Below are 17,970 nucleotides of genomic sequence, written 5' to 3'. Positions count from 1 at the left end.
GAGCGTCTCCCTGATGGCGTCGGTCACCTCCACGAGGGCCGTCTCCGTGCTATAGTTCGCACGGAAACCAGATTGAGAGTCATGGAGAATGTTGTTATTCTCAATAAAGGTGGTAAGTGTGTGTTGAACATGCTTCTCAACCACCTTCGCCAGAGCAGGGAGGAGGGAGATCGGTCTATAGTTAGCCAGCAGCAAAGGATCTAACTGAGGCTTTTTGATCAGCGGCAGAATAAGTGCGTGTTTCCAATCCCGAGGCACCACTCCGGAGCTCAGAGACAAGTTGAGCAGGGGGTTCAGCAAGCTGTTTACTGCCGGAGCCACCCTGCCCAGACACCTTGCTGGACATGCGTCCAGGGGTGAGCCGGATTGAAGCCGGGACAGTAGCTCCAGGGATGTTGCACAAGACAGCTGCGGGAAGACCGGTAGTGTGGGCTCAAGTTCTGCCTCTAAAGATAGTACCTGCCCGTTGTAGGCGAGAACATCAGCTGCCCCGAAGGAGTCCACCGGAGGAAAGGAATCCTGAATAGTTTTAATCTTTGTGACAAAAAAGTCAGCAAGCTGTCTAATCCACCCTTCAGTGTGAGAGTGTGAAAGAGCTCCTACAGCAGGATCCACAAACTCCTTGATAATTCTAAAGAGTTCCCTACTCGTATTATCCGCTCGGTCTATCCTATGCTCAAGATATTCCTTTTTGGCTTCAGCAATATTTTTATGGTAATGTTTTATGGCATCACGATACTTTATTTTCTCCACTGGATCGTATTTACGACGCCAGAGTCGTTCCGCCTTTTTGCAATCTTGGCGCATTATACGTAGAGTGGAAGTAAACCAAGGAGCAGAATCGTGACAGGGAGCAGTTCTCGCTAGCTTCACTGGGGCTCGCTCCACGAATCTAGTTTGCAGCCATTCCTGAACCAAACTCAGATCGGTATCTAAGTTCCCTGTCAATTTGCATGGGTGTTGACAGAGAGCAGCCGATAGCATATCTGCTGTCACCAAATGAAATGCTCTGGATTGACGAGTCACCTCCTTCTGTGTTCTTTGCCTGGGCCTAGTCTCATATGAAATAACAAACTTTATTAAAAAATGGTCAGACCAAAGGACTGGAAGCGACGAGGACACTTCAATCGGTGCCGTAGAAAAAATTCAATCTAGCGTGTGTCCTTTGACGTGGGTAGGGCTATCAATAAAAGGGGCAAGCCCCAGCAGTGCAGTTATATCCCGCAGCTTTGACGCATTAGCGTCGGATATAGAGTCCATATGTAAGTTTAGGTCACCCAACAACATACAATGTGCAGAACGCATGCAGGGTACGGAGAGAGCTGCCTGCAAGTCTTCAATAAAAGTACCAATCGGACCAGGTGGTCTATATACAAGAATCCCTGTGCACGTCTGAGAAGACGAGAGACTGAGTGTAAAGCCTAAAGCTTCACATCCTGCGATGTTCTCGAACAGGAAAAGAGGAACAACCCAAGGCCTTGTCCACTATCAAGGCCACTCCTCCTCCTCTACCCCCGATCCTGTCTTTCCTTAGGATGGTATAATTAGACGGCAAGGCACAGGCAACATCTGGTTCGGAGCCTGCCCCCAACCATATCTCAGTTAGGAATAGACATGATATATCGGAGTCTGCAAGCAGACTCCAGATATCCGTCGAATGACAATCCAGGGACCTGGTGTTCAATAGAGCACAGTGATAGTTCTGGGTGGGAGGTGGCCGAACAGGAATTGGCGAAACCGTAGGGCGCCAACCACAAGCGGGACATCCTTTCCCCAGAAGACGCCCTCCGGGGAATAGACATTTACAACCCAAGGGAAGAGCGCGCATGGAAGTCAACACATCCGCGCTATAAGACAACACCCCGGACGGTCGTGAGCGACACATACCTTAAGCCAAGATGTGCCCCTGCTGTAGATGAGTCGTAGCCTAGAGTCCCGTCTCGTACGCCTCCGAGACGCTGACGAGCGCAGACGGGCAGGACTCTGGCACGACTCAGGCGCAGGGAGGGCGCGACCGCTGCGCGTCACCGCTGCGCTCTACAGGCGAGCTTTAAATAGCGTCGTCTCGGCGTCCCAGGTGACCTGGACGCTCCAAGATGGCGCTCGCGCTTCTAGCCCTAGCCAAGATGGCGCTGACAACCACAACCTCCCAGTAACCCGGACCCGCCAAACAGCGGTGATGTTTCCTCAAATTACAGTGCAGGTAAGGGGCAGCCCACAGTTAAGACCAGGGGGGAAGGCAGAAATTAAAATTTTAAGTAAATCCAAAAACGGGGATTTTAAAAGTTGCACATAAGCAGACGCGCGCGTGACCAGCGCGACCAGCAGCAAGGCGCCGATGTAATTCTCGGCGTCAGGACCTACACAGGCTCACCTTCCAGCCAGCTCGCCTTAAATAGCGTCGTCTCGGCGTCCCAGGTGACCTGGACGCTCCAAGATGGCGCTCGCGCTTCTAGCCCTAGCCAAGATGGCGCTGACAACCACAACCTCCCAGTAACCCGGACCCGCCAAACAGCGGTGATGTTTCCTCAAATTACAGTGCAGGTAAGGGGCAGCCCACAGTTAAGACCAGGGGAGAAGGCAGAAATTAAAATTTAAAGTAAATCCAAAAACGGGGATTTTAAAAGTTGCACTTAAGCAGACGCGCGCGTGACCAGCCCGACCAGCAGCAAGGCGCCGATGTAATTCTCGGCGTCAGGACCTAAAAAAACCGATTACCGCCTGTACACTCAAAAACAACACTCACAAGCAGATAAATCCGGACCACTACTTGCGCGGTTAGTTCGCAACACACCTGCTCCAACCCCTATCATCCACATACACAACAGCACAGGTTAACAAGCAGCTGGACATTAACAACACATTCAAAGACTATTATGCACTCCTATATGGCCCCCCCACCACAGATTGATGACCCTTTTGCTGAATTCTTTGATGGCATATGTATGACTCAACTGACACGGGATCAGCAGAAAGACCTGGCACGTCCCATAACAAGTGCGGAAATACGGCATGCCATTAAGGCCTTGCCACGTAATAAGGCTCCGGGGAGCGATGGCTTCCCTGCAGAGTTCTATGCCATGTTTGCTGACATACTAGTACCCCAATTACAAATTCTCTACCAGGAGTATCTTGAACGCAACAGTCTACCACACACGACACTGCAAGCGCTGGTGGTCTCCTTGTTAAAGCCAGGCAGAGATGCCCTATACATCCCCAGCTACCGACCCTTGTCCCTTCTCAATACCGACTACAAAATCCTTAGCCGCCTACTGGCCACCCGATTGAACCAATTTATCCCTTCACTTATACATCCGGACCAATGTGGCTTTGTGCCAGGCCGTAGTACGGCCCGCAATATTAGGCGTTTACATCAGATTATGCTAGGTGCCTGCTTAACGGGCAATGAGGAGGGGTGCATTTCCCTCGACCTTAAACAAGCGTTTGACTCCCTGTGATGGGACCACATGTTTCGGGCCCTAGCGTGCTTTGGAATACCAAGGAGTACATTGCATGGCTACGTTTATTGTACACGAACCCTACTGCGCGTGCCCGTACAGGCCGCCATATCTCAGGGCAATATACGATTGCTTGAGGGACACGACAAGGCTGTCCTTTATCCCCCCTACTGTTCATCTTAGCATTAGAGCCCCTGCTGAACCGACTTCGCACTGTTGCGTCTCCCCGGGGTGTGGTACGTGGCTCTACAACCCACATTGTCCCTGCTTATGCAGATGATCTTATAATCTACTTGAAGGACTTGGGTGCAGACCTAGACCCGATCCCTAGTATTTTTGCTACCTTTAGCACACTGTCTGGCCTCACTATAAATGAGTCTAAGTCTGATGCATACTATTTTGACGACGCGCGGATTGGGGGCTCTGTGTGATTTGACCCTTGGGTATTCCAGATAGCGCCTGCTACCTTCAAATATTTAGGGAAACAATGTGTACATAATACCAGGGACCTCCTAGACGGAAAAGTGGGCAGGGCGCTCACGACGCTTGAATCTCGCATCCAATTCTGGACTTCCCTGCCTTTGTCAACAGCCGGTAGAGTAGCCATTACGAAAATGGTGATGCTGCCACGACTGATATATTTTTTCACGAATCTCCCATTGCAGATTCCCGCACGGCTTTTCAACTAATGAACACCCTACTGACAGACCTTATATGGGCTACGGGGCGGCGTCGTGTCAGTCTGGGGAAACTACAGATGCCTACCACCCAGGGTGGCATGGGAGTCCCGGATTTGCGGGCATACAGTTATGCATGTCAGTGACAATGGCTTGCATATTGGCTAGCTGGATGGAATATCCATGAGCTGGATTTGACTGAACGTGATAGAGATACAGGACTTATTCATAGTCTACTCCTGCCCCACGCTCCCATAGCACTGGCCTTACCGCACTTGCTCCGATTGGCCAATGGCGCAGCGCTCTGAGATATACTAGAAAACTAATACCATATGCCCCTACTAAACCCACGACGCTTACAGGCTATGTTCCCAGACACGTCGGATGAGTGCCCGAGATGCCGCTTGCCGCAAACGGGCTTATTGCACAGGCTATGGTCCTGCCCTAGACTGCGAGGTTATTGGGACATGGTCCGTGACAGTCTGACAGCAGTGGTTCCGGCACGCCCGTATGACTCCCTGGAATATTGCATCCTGGGACTGGGGCCTCGTGCAAAGAAAGGTAATCCCGCTTTGGTAATCTTGCGCTTCTCCTGGCCAAACGAGCAGTGACAACCCGATGGAATTCAGCTAGACCCCCATCCCCAATGGAATGGCATGCAGAGGTGCTTCGATGGGGTACTGCAGAGGGGGCGGAATTACGCAGAGAAGAATATAGGGGACTGAGGCAGACGCCTATTTACTTAAAATCTTATGCGTTATTGAATGATTTTGCTGCACTGGATGTCACTGTCTGCTGAGGGTGCACCCTCCTTGGAACGTGCCTCTGATCCCACGGCGTACATCTGGGTGTAAACAGCAACTAACATTATGACACAGATTAGTGGCGACTGATAGCACTACACTTGCGTACCGCAGGAGGACAGGAACCTAAACACACTGTCGCTGAATAATAGGACCTGAGCATGGGGGAAGTTGGGGAGGGGAGTATGATGTTTTGAGTACATGTCTTGATTTTTTGCTTTAAGGCATCACAGCTTATATATAAAACTGTTTGTTTGAAAACTAATGAAGATACTGGTGTTAGGTTCTGGTAATAGTTTCAGTGATGCGCTGCCTGTTATAAGCGTCTGAACTACGTATATGGACTAACTGAACAATTACACCTGCACACGTATTGTTTTTCTATTATATGGTCTGCATTTACAGTAGTATGATTTGCGAACCCCGCCTAGTTGTACAGTCGATAGCAATGTGGTATGCTGACAATGTATAATCCTCTGTTTGTAATTTTGAAAAAATAAAAACATATATATAAAAATACATCTGTGAGACAGGCGGCAGAGCCCCACGTGCTTTGTCGTCGGTCTTCTTAGGGGTGAAAGGTCGCCTTTCTTCCGGTTGCCATATCTCAGCCCCTGGGGGTCCGATCTGCCCCATTTTCCCGTCTTCTTGCTCCTGGTGGCACCCCCCAGCCACTGGGGGCACTCTCCTTCACCCTCCTGGCCTCCAAGAGGGTGCATTCTGTAGGGAGCGGTCTTCACTGGCTCCCTGCGCCAGACTTTCACTTGGCTCTCCTCCTGGGCCTCTGTTCTCCCGATGCAGAGGCCCCTGCTTCTGTGCACCGGTCATGGGCTCTTTTTCTGGTGCTGCTAGGGCCCCGGGGGGCAGTCAGGGGGTTCCTCCTTCTAACTGCCCATTGTCAGGCTCCAGCACCTTCCGCCTCAGCAGACCACACCCCAGAGAGAGCTTCTCTTCCTGTGCAACTGTTAAAAGTTGAGTAGGGGGCTGGCAGGAAGTCTCTGTTTGTCCTATCAAAGAGCGATACATCACTTCCCTGGGACTGCTCCCTCCTTCTAGTTCAGCCTCTGGGTTTGTTCAAAATGGCGTCGTCCAGGGTCTCTTGCCCCTCACTACCTTCCCTCCTTGTTGCAGTGTGGTGCTTGAACCCAGTGATAGCTGCTGATGGATGAGCCTGTATTCCCACCCATCTTCTCTGCGTGGAGAGGAGGCCTTAGCTTGTGGAAGAAAGGTTATCAATCCATCCATCTGAGGTCAGCCCTCAGCCTGGCCCTGGTTATGACTGACTCTGAGAAATGTGACATTTCTGGCTGATCCAAAAGCAGTGCAAATATGACTTTGAACTCTGCAGAATACTCCTTTTCACATCCGCTACAGTGGACTTTAGTGCGTGTCTGGAATCTGTAAGCTCTATCTAGCACATGGGCTTCACATCCCCATAGGGGAATAATGAAGTGAAAAACAGTAAGACACACTGCCTTTCCCTGGCATGTTCCTTCCCAGTGTATAAAGCCTATTCCATGTCACCACCCAAATCTGCACAAGTCCTGCCACACCCTTCACCTTGCTGCTCCTGGACTGCACATGCTAGGAATCTCCCCTGCACAGCTCCTACATGTGTGCACACGCATGTACACATGTGTCTGCATGTAACCAGCATGGTGTCCCTTACTCCAGCTGCTTAGCAGTGGCCTGGTCAAGCCAGGGGGACACCAGTAAAATCCCCATGCAGTCTCCTTCATCCTGAGCTCACGGTGGGTGAGTCCCAACTCATGAGGCTCCCCCACAGTAAAAGCTCAACAATTAGGTGCTCAAAAAGCAAACAATCTGGGCGGCCCATAGTGTCAGAACCACCTTCTAACAGTAATGACAAACTCCCACCTCCATATACTCTTAATGGCAGCACTGCACTTACAATGTTCAAGAATGGACTTGGGCACTGTAGGGGTACAGGGCTAATGCACCTATACCTTCACCACTGGCATAGTGCACCCAGCTGGAGGAGTGGCTGATTTGGACCAGGGAAGTGGGTTGTAGGCATGGCACACAGGGATGTGTGCCATGTCGACTTTTCAATTTGTTCTGCACCAAAACACGCATCCTACAAAGGCAGTGTGTGTGTAAAGGTACAGGGCCTCTAAGGGTGGCACAATAAGTGATGTAGCCCTTAGACACAGTGCCCTGGGTACCAGTGGTACCATTTACCAGTAACTGACCTGTGGCCAGAGATGCCAATTGGGTTGGTTCTGGGGAATGTTTTGCAGAAAGAACACAGGCCCTGGGAACCTGATTGGCAGGGACCCAGGGCACACCAAGAAAAAGTGCATCAGTAGTCTGGCAAAAAGTGGAAGGGGTTACTGCGACATAAAACCACTTTCCTACAAGTAGCGTTATATTTCACAGTAGTTTTCACCATATTACTTACATCACCTCTAGCTCACTCTCTTCCTCTCATACACTCTCTCTTTTTCATTCACTAATTCCTTCTTTTCTCCCACAAACTCCTTTCATTTTCTTTCTTCTCTTTTAGTCTCTTTCACTATCTTTCAACCTACTGCCTTCCTCCAAACCCATCTAAACATACTACCTTCTTTTATTCTCTTCCAACAATCCTCCCTTATCCTTCCTTTAAAAACATCCTTCCTTCATTATAACTTCACATTTACTATAACAAACAACACCACACAACACAATTCACCAGCGCACAATTACTAACTATCCAGCATAATTAGACTACACAGTAATTCCTCATTTTATATCCTCTGCACACTACCACTGATTGCTTCTCTAATCCCATTGGTAATTCCTCGCTCTAACTCCTCTAACCACTCCTACTAGCTACTTCTCTGGCCCCGTCGATAATTCCTCAATCTAACTCCTCTACATGCTGATGCACCTGCATTCTTGTTACCAATATTAATTCCCCATTCCTAATCCTTTAAGCAATAGTGCATCTGGTGCTCTATTCACAATGGTAATTCCTCATTCCTCTAGTAACTGCTCCTAGGTACTTCTCTAGTGCCAATAGTAATTCCTCATTCTTACTCCTCTGAACGATCCTGCAGCTGCTTTTCTAATCCCACTAGTAATTCTTTAGGCATTGCTGCAGTTATATCCCTAGTCACAGTGGTAATTCCTCATTCTAAGCCCCCTAAGCAATGCTACAGTTGTGTCTGTTCCCAGTGGTAATTTTTCATTCTTCTCTAGGCAGTGCCGCTAGCTGCTTCTCTGGTACCAATAGCTGTTGTTTTTGCTTATGTCACGCCGAGTGGGACGGGTATGCTCAGAAGTGAGTCCCGTGCTCTCCATGCCACTGGAATCAAGCTATCCAGGCTGATGAGGGCTGAAAGCTCGAAACCGGTCCTTGGATGCTTGTTTCCAGTCCAGGGAGGACCTGGCTTGGCAGTTCGGGCTGGACTGTTCCCATGGGGCACAGGGTCAAGACTGATTTGCATATGGCTGGGTTCAAACTGGAAAGGCATGGTGAGCAAAAAAACGATGGATTTAGGCCCAGATCTCTGTACTGGGGTGAATGTATGATATTGTTCTGCATTCTGTCCATCACCTGTTGTTTTTGCTTTTGTCACCCCGAGTGGGACGGGTATGCTCAGACGTGAGTCTCGTGCTCTCCCTGCCACTGGAATCAAGCTATCCAGGCTGATGAGGGCTAAAAGCCCGAAACCGGTCCTTGGATGCTTGTTTCCAGTCCAGGGAGGACCTGGCTTGGCAGTTTGGGCTGGACTGTTCCCATGGGGCACAGGGTCAAGACTCATTTGCATATGGCTGGGTTCAAACTGGAAAGGCATGGTGAGCAAAAAAACGATGGATTTAGGCCCAGATCTCTGTACTGGGGTGAATGTATGACATTGTTCTGCATTCTGTCCATCACCTGTTGTTTTTACTTTTGTCACCCCGAGTGGGACGGGTATGGTCAGATGTGAGTCCCGTGCTCTCCATGCCACTGGAATCAAGCTATCCAAGCTGATTAGGGCTGAAAGCCAGAAACCGGTCCTTGGATGCTTGTTTCCAGTCCAGGGAGGACCTGGCTTGGCAGGTCGGGCTGGACTGTTCCCATGGGGCACAGGGTCAAGACTCATTTGCATATGGCTGGCTTCAAACTGGAAAGGCATGGTGAGCAAAAAAACGATGGATTTAGGCCCAGATCTCTGTACTGGGGTGAATGTATGACATTGTTCTGCATTCTGTCCATCACTTGTTGTTTTTGCTTTTGTCACCCCGAGTGGGACGGGTATGCTCAGACGTGAGTCCCGTGCTCTCCATGCCACTGGAATCAAGCTATCCAGGCTGATGAGGGCTGAAAGCCCGAAACCGGTCCTTGGATGCTTGTTTCCAGTCCAGGGAGGACCTGGCTTGGCAGTTCGGGCTGGACTGTTCCCATGGGGCACAGGGTCAAGACTCATTTGCATATGGCTGGGTTCAAACTGGAAAGACATGGTGAGCAAAAAAACGATGGATTTAGGCCCAGATCTCTGTACTGGGTTGAATGTATGACATTGTTCTGCATTCTGTCCATCACCTGTTGTTTTTGCTTTTGTCACCCCGACTGGGACGGGTATGCTCAGACGTGAGTCCCGTGCTCTCCATGCCACTGGAATCAAGCTATCCAGGCTGATGTGGGCTGAAAGCCCGAAACCGGTCCTTGGATGCTTGTTTCCAGTCCAGGGAGGACCTGGCTTGGCAGTTCGGGCTGGACTGTTCCCATGGGGCACAGGGTCAAGACTGATTTGCATATGGCTGGGTTCAAACTAGAATGGCACGGTGAGCAAAAAAACAATGGATTTAGGCCCAGATCTCTGTACTGGGGTGAATGTATGACATTGTTCTGCATTCTGTCCATCACCTGTTGTTTTTGCACCAATAGTAATTCCTCATTCTAACTCCTCTACCCAGTGCTGTAGCTGCTTCTATGCTCTCATCAGTAATTCCTCATTCTAAATCCTCTACACACTGCTACAGCTGCATCTTAATTACATCAATATGCTAAACAGTGCTACTACCAGTTTCTCTGTCCTCGAGGGAAATTCCCCATTCTAAATCATCTACGAAATGCTGCAGCTGCTTGTCTAGTTCCAGTGGTAATTCCTAATTCTAAACCCTCAATGCAATGCTGCAGCTATACCTCTTTTCATACATCAACGATACTCCAAACAAACACACATAGGTAAACACATTTGTCATTTACAATGCCAATAGCTCTAATTCTAAAAAATGCAAGACCTTTTGCATTGCAAATGCTTGTTTTCTCTGTATTTGCTCACCCCCTCTTCCTTTCTAGGATCAGCAGCACTGCTATCTCTAGAGTAAAAGAGAGGGGTGGCGACTAGCTGAACAGGCAATAAGAGAGGCACTTGAAGCCTGAGCCTTCTAAATTCTGCCAAGCCAGGAAGGCTTATTCTGTGTCCACAAAGTAACCTACCTAATTAGGTTATATTAGGCAACTAGACAACTTGTTTTCTAGACATACAATGTAGGCAGCCTTAGATGGGAAAGGTGGGTAATTGGGCATCGGCCGATGGGCTTCTGGACGAGGCCAGCTGATGGGCCGGGTTTTTGGACCCACCCCTGGTGCCCAGCACGAAAGGCTGTCACAACCTCGACAAAACATGACCTCGTGTAGCTGAAGTCAGGCCAGCGGACAGAATGACAATAGGCTGCTCGGACTGTCACAGCATGAGGTGTGCCTGCCTCCCTCCGGGTGTGACAGAGGCCTCAAGGAGCTGCTGATGGGAAGCCATTAGCACTTATCATGGGTCTGCAGCCGGGGAGAGGATTAAAGGATGGAGAGGTGGGGGTTTCAGAGTGCCAGCGAGGAAGCACCACAGTTATTGTCCTCCTCCACTGGAGACACATCTGTATCTGCTCTACTCCCTCATCAGCCAGATAAACAATTACTGCAGTCAACAGGGACAGGTTGTGCCCTCCGTTGACTTTAAAACTGGGAATTCAGGCTCAGGTCCCAGCGTCAGTTCGACATCTTGTGATTCTGGGCAAATCACTTAATCCTCATGAACCTAAAAAAAAAAAATGATATGACCCTCTGTAATGTTGGACACGTAAAGCGCTCCGATGCCTCTGGGCCTAGTTCATGCTATATAAAACTGCATGTAAGGAAAGTGACACTATATTAAGTTTATTTTTGCGTAAACACACTAGCATCGTTCTCTTTCTCAGAACGTACATGTTATGCTAGCTACAAGTAAAACAAAAAACGCATGTGCATCTTTCACCAGACTCTGAACATTGGAGGGCCTCTCTTAAGTACTGCAAAATAAAATAAATATCATAAAAAAGTGAGTGTAAAAGGCAGTTTAGGTCTCTGAGTATCATGTTTCCCAGTGAACATTTTTTTTAAATTCTTTTTATTGGCATTTTTAAAGGAATAGAAACACAATAAACAACCAGCCAGCATACAATCAATGCATAATCAGGAATAACGCTGCATAACCAATTCAGTTCAGATGTTACATAGTGTATACCCGTCCCACTGATAAGAAACAAAAATATGTAGATAATCACCACATAGGAAAATCAAACAAAAGACCAATACATGAGAAACATGACCAGAAATCCAGGGTAGCATCTCGTACAGCATGCATGGCAGGCAGATCTACTGTAAAGAAAGACAACATGGCCCCTCCCGAGCTATCCCACAGCCCCCGTAGCAATCGAGGTGTCCCCATCCGTCCCCTACCTCTCCCTGGCCCAAGTGATGAATGGTTCCTAGATGTCTCTGGGTCTGGAGGTAGGGGGCATTAATTCCCAGAAGGTGGTCAGTTGGGAGTGACCGTATGAGACGTCCCTAATCCACTCCCTGATGGAAGGCACCCTCTTCCTCCCACAGTGCACAGCAATTTGGCACTTGGCAAAAAGAAGCAGCAGTGCATGTAGTTTATGAATCTTAACGGGTGTGTCTTTGAGATAGCTCAGCAGACCCAGCAAAGGAGTGGGGGTCAGGGGTGCGCCAATAATCTGATCAATGTAATGATTCCCAGTGAATATTAATCAAAACATCCACAGCCAACGTATGAGTAAAAAACACAATTGTGCCTACTATTTTTGATAATTCTTTGCTTCCATGTTAAAAACAAGCATTTACAATGCAATGCTCCAGGCATTATTAAAGTTAGAGCTATTGGCATTGCTCATGACATTAATTTTATTTATGTTTTTGTTTTGAAAACATAAATAAATGGCATTGTCATCTACAATGCCAATAGCTTAATCTTTTGCAAATGCGAGACCTATTGCATTTGCACCCACACACAGAGCCACACACACAAAGCCAGCCACCCACACAGTCATTCACATAGAGCCACCCACACACACAGAGCCACCCACACACACAGAGCCACACACACACAGAGCCACCCACACACACAGAGCCACCCACACACACAGAGCCACCCACACACACAGAGCCACACACACAAAGCCAGCCACCCACACAGTCATTCACATAGAGCCACCCACACACACAGAGCCACCCACACACACAGAGCCACACACACACAGAGCCACCCACACACACAGAGCCACCCACACACACAGAGCCACCCACACACACAGAGCCACCCACACATAGAGCCACCCACACACACACAGAGCCACCCACACACACAGAGCCACCCACACACACAGAGCCACCCACACACACAGGGCCACCTACAAAAAAAAGCTACCCACAGAGCCACACACAGGGCCCCCCACACACATGCACACAGAGCCCCCCACACACACAGAGCCCTCCACACACATGCACACAGAGCCCCCCACACACACACAGAGCCCCCCACACACACACAGAGCCCCACACACACACAGAGCCATACACACAGAGCACTACACACAAAGCACAACACACACACACACACAGAGCCCCACACACACGCACACAGACCCACACACACAGCCCCACACACACAGCCCCACACACGCAGCTACCCAAAATCTGAACGAAAATTATCAGAGCTGCCTAGAAGCAGAGCCCACTTTGAACGTGTTGTGGCAGAGACAAAGCTCTGGGCTGAATGTGTACTGCTGCAATAAATCATACAGACCTGAAACTGCAGTCCTGCAATGGTGCCTATGAGAGACTCCTTCAGGGACCTAGGAGCCAGTATGACCTTACCTTCTGCAGGCAACCACCATTTTATGCTGCGTGCAATACAAAGTAGTAGACTAGTGCATGCTGCCCATCTGTGCACACATTAACTGAGAGCAGATGCACATGGTACACACGTTAGACAATGCACAACAACTTAAGAACTCATTGGATTTTTACAAGGTCGAACAGGCAGGCCTCCCACTACCATCATTAAAGGCTAAAAGGCAATGCCCTCTAAGAATCAGTTCAGCTTCCACTGGCATTGTCTCCTCACAGCCTTGTACTACGGCAAGTACACCCTATGGGACTAATGGGCAACTTGGACGCACCCCTTGGCAAGCGAAGCTTGGTGTTCTGCTAGGAAGCGGCAATGAAAACATGCAGCACTCTTACTGGATGTTCAGTTTCTGGAGTTCGCTGAATGAAAAATAACAGGGCATATCTTGAACAAGCATTCACAAAGTAAACGGGTCTGGCTTGCATTTAGAGTTCTCATTGAAATACTCTTAAAAAGCATGCATCAATGAAATAAAAAGTATTGCTTTGTGTTTAAGATGCATCTGTTTACCACAGAAAAGTACATTTGCAGCTTCATCCACATTTAGGTCACGGTGGCAACGAGTGTCAGGGGGGTGGGGAGCATGAACACAACGAGCAACAGGGGGGCGGGGGGGGGGGGGTGAGAAAAGCGAGCGCAACAAGGGGTGGGGGGGCACGAGCACAACGAGGAACAGCGGGGTGGGGGCACGAGCACAACGAGGAACAGCGGGGTGGGGGGCACGAGCACAACGAGGAACAGCGGGGTGGGGTGGCACGAGCACAACGAGGAACAGGAATAAACAAACAAACACATTAGATGACAAAAAGAGACAAAATGCTTACCTGCTCGCAAATCGCTACGTCCATCCCGGCAACAGAGACGTTACCAACTGCGCAAAAACAGCCCTGTAAAAAAAAAAAAAAAAAAAAGGAAACGCCCACCGAGGCCCACCTCTGAAAAAGAGACGGGGCTTAAAAAGTTAGAAAGAAACGCCCACTAATCCGCTCAAGCCGAAGCTAGAACCGAGTGACGCCCCTCTCCTCCAATGGCTGGCCAGCATTTACGAGGCCAGCCAATGGAGAAGAGGGGCGGGTTCAAGCCCCACTGTAGAAAAACATAAAATCTTCAGCTCCGCCCACTGCTTACGAGGGCGACAAGGCCTCGACCTAATGATGCATAATTGGCGCAAGGGGCTTGTAAATCTGCCCCTAGCTCTATAAGCCTTAAAATACTTTTATTACCGCAAATGTTTGTCATCATTTAGCTTTAATAACTAACTAAGCATTGTATTCTCAAAGGTTGCAATCTACGAACGTGCGTCCTACAGGAGAAGGATCAGTCTTGGTTGCTTCTCAGTTTGGCAGAACTTTGAATATTTGCTGCTAACGTGATTTGCACTGAGAGGCCAAGGACCGAATGACAATGTAGTCAAGGGTTTTCGACCCACTGAAAAGCTCTGTAAAAACCGTGCACTGCCAGCAGCCTGGACTCCAGACGGTGACCCGCTATAAACACCCGGAAGCGGGTCATTCAAAAGTAAAGGTGGGTAAAAAATTAACAGAGAGAGCCGGGCCAAGGGTCTGGCCCGGTCCTTAGAACGCGTGCACGAGCCAATCCCTCAAAATGTTTGCTGTGTGAATCATACAGCAAACCATCGAAACAATCATGATGTCTATTCAGGAGGGCCTGATGTCACACAGTGATAAGACTATAGATGTGAAGCTTTGGCACTAATGCGTCACATTATAGCACTGCACTGAGAAGCACTTATTAAAAGTGATGATTTTTAAACATGAACCATTAGTGAGCTAAAGGGCATGATAAAAGTTATATAAACCTGTACATGGCCCAGATATTTATAGAGCAATATAATAGTCTAATAAATCAAACACACTAGATTTATGTACAATTGTTATTATGAACTTGCAAATTTGAAAATGCTTTCATGCATGAAAATGAAAACAAAATTGAGTTTTGGTGAAATAAAATATTTGCCTTCGATCACACAATTTGCGTGGGGAAGTTGTGATATATCCCGATTGTCTGGTTTCATTTTGTACAAACCAGCCACTGAGTAGGTATCTCTTTGTCTTTCATTTTTTAAAGGCTTTGTTTTGCAACTCTTTCTGCAGTTTTTTTTATAGGGCAAACCCTACCCATATGTATTAAAGAGCTTTACATGAGCACCAGTTACATCACAGAAGGACGCATTCATAGTTTTTATAGGGACATGGAAGAGTAAGCGATTGGCCCAGAATCACAGAATATTCAACCAGTGCCAAGAATTGAAGCTTGGTTCCTCAGTTCCAAAGTTGAAAGAACACCACAACATTGTGAGTAGAGGGAGGGTGGCAGGCTGAAGCCAGTACAAGAACTGCATTTTCTGTCCATTTATCACAGAAATAGTGCTGAAAATTTCACCAAAAGACACAAATAAAAAATAAAAAATGGGGGGTGGAGAAGGCACCCCCCAAGCCATCCTCAAAAACATCAGGCTTGCTCGCTTCACTTACGCTCACCACTTTCTAATTCCACCAGCCACCACTGCTGCTATATTGACAGCCAAGGGGAATCATATGGGGCTGCGCCCCGCAGCTTCACTGAGGGGGCTGAATATTGTATTTCTTTTTTAAGTGACAAGACTGAATGAGTAGTTGAAGCAGGTGATGGTCTTGGTGACAGGTGACAAGCACAAAGCTCTCACTAAGCGCCTTTTGTTCCTTCTTCCAACAGGGCGGAGCTTCGGGGACACACGGAAAGTCTGTTCACGAACCTGAAACAAGTGCTGCAGGAGGAGGAGAAGTTGAGAGAAACCGCAGAAACACTGCAAAGAATCGCAGCCGACCTGGACATATTCCATCGTAATGCAACAAAAGTGAACTTTCTTGGGAGCTTGTGGGGTGTTTCTGGGGGAGCGCTGGCATTAGGGGGGCTGGTCCTTGCACCTTTTACAGGGGGAGCATCCCTCGTGGTAGCTGGTGCAGGACTCGGCGTCTCCACATTAGGGGGAGTCACCTCTGCTGGGGCAAGTGTGGTGAATGCGATCAACAGCAAAATGGACAAAGACAAAGTGGAGGCGCTGATGAAGGAGTGTCAAACACGTCTGGAGAAAATCAAACAAAATATAGAGGTCGCCAGTCACCTGGCAGAGGAAATCAGAGAGTTGGAAGTGTCTGCAAACCCGGATTTTGGGAACATGTTCATCGGAGTCGGCCAGGCCGGCCTGCATCTCTCCAAATTAGTGAAAACTCTGCAGGTATTGGAGAGCGGCCGTCTCTTAGCCAGAGTAGCCGGTAGCGCAACCGTAGTGTTCAGTGCTTTCTTCGTAGTGTTCGACCTACTTAGCCTCATACACAGCGGCAAGGAGCTCAGCAGGGGGGCCCCGAGTGAACTCGCCGGAGCCATCCGCAAGGCAGAGGGTGGGCTGCGGGCTACGATCACAGAGCTACAGGTACCCGAGATTGAACGCATGGTGCGAGAGCTGAGAGCGAGCCTTAGCCAATGACCAACCAGGGCACCTCTGACCCCCACACTCCCTCCAAGGCACCCCATTTCAGAAGAGACAAGGGGCGAATCGCACGAGTACTTATGAGTGAGGGAAGTGGTACTACGTACTTACCTACTCTGACAAGTCGTTGAGCGTGCCCCTCTGAGCTCAGTCCTCCCTACTTCTGTTGTGTGTGAATATTTACATGTTTGATGTGTTCAGGCCTGTCACACAGACGTGTAGGAGTCGTAAAGGGGTGCTACGGGGGGACTCTTTGACTTGGCTTTGTAACTTGAGCCCTTGTTCTTTGGATCTCGAGTCTTCCTTTGACAACCTGATGCTTTCTGGGTGTTGTAGTCTCACTTCTCTTCAGATTACATTAATTCCCAGGCAGAGCCAGGAGTCTGGACTTTGCTAATTGGTTAAAATACAAACCAAGCTATCAAAGGAAGGTGAACAATATACATAGGCAATATCTTTATTATGTACGGACCACTGTCATGGTCTGTACATAGTAATGATATTGACCAAACTACTAGCACGTTATTTTACACTGAAGTGACTGACTTCTAGACACTCCCAAATTTTACACCCAGAGAAACTGTGGCACAGGAGCCACTCGCCTATCTTTTTTCCAGAAATAACATAGTTTTGAGTCCACTTGTCTTGAAGATCTGAATGAGTGCACTATGTGGAATAATACACACCTCCCAGGAAACCTCCCTGGAGGACAGAGTCCAGACACCTGGACACACCTCTTTGTAGACAATAAGGCATGGCAGCCCAGAGCTCCTGCCCATGTTCAGCACCCACCCGCTCTCCAGGAGGGTGAGTGCCCCACAACAAGGACCATCACACAGACAATCACACGGGATCATGTGTTAAAGAAGTCTGACAGCACAGAAGACACCTTTACAGCCACTGCTAGTTTAACATATGGGGCAGTCGGTCAAGGCACAGGCAAACATATGGGCTGGGGTCCGTAATACAGAGTTAGGCGCAGGGCGACTGGAATTATGCGGCAGGGGAGGGACCATTTATGCACCAGGATTGTGTAAATTATGCAGCAGGAAAAGGCAAATTATGCAGCATATTTCGTGATAGTATTCACTTCATTATTTTGTCATTTTTACACTTGTAAATATTGTTTGAGCACTGGTTGCACCTCATTTAATACCCAAAGATGTGAATAAGCAATAGAAAGATGAACAGTTCACCTTTGCAAAGGGCCTTCCACTGCGAGGCAGCGCGTGGAGCTGCATTGTTTGTAACGCTTGAACCCGCTTGACATAGAAACACATTTGTTGGGGAGTAAAGTCTGCAGGTTATGCAGCAGATGAAGGATTATGTGGCAAATCAATAATCATGCGAAAAACTCTGCAG

At 48.6% G+C, this 17,970-nt stretch overlaps 1 protein-coding gene across 2 annotated transcripts in view; it reads left to right on the top strand.

Moving 5' to 3' along the window:
• The window catches only part of LOC144824382 (apolipoprotein L3-like), a 233,880-nt gene extending 216,601 nt beyond the window's left edge, over positions 1–17,279 (top strand). For both annotated transcript variants that reach the window (XM_078683492.1, XM_078683493.1), the window contains one exon: positions 15,834–17,279. In XM_078683492.1, the coding sequence (XP_078539618.1) occupies positions 15,834–16,605 (772 nt within the window). In that variant the 3' untranslated portion in view covers positions 16,606–17,279. The remainder of the gene's footprint in view (positions 1–15,833) is intronic.
• The last annotated feature ends 691 nt before the right edge of the window (positions 17,280–17,970 follow it).

Source organism: Lissotriton helveticus, chromosome 3_1 (assembly GCF_964261635.1).
Source record: "Lissotriton helveticus chromosome 3_1, aLisHel1.1, whole genome shotgun sequence".
NCBI lineage: Eukaryota > Metazoa > Chordata > Amphibia > Caudata > Salamandridae > Lissotriton > Lissotriton helveticus.
Note: the sequence above shows the minus strand (reverse complement) of the source record. Positions and strands in the feature narration are given on the sequence as shown.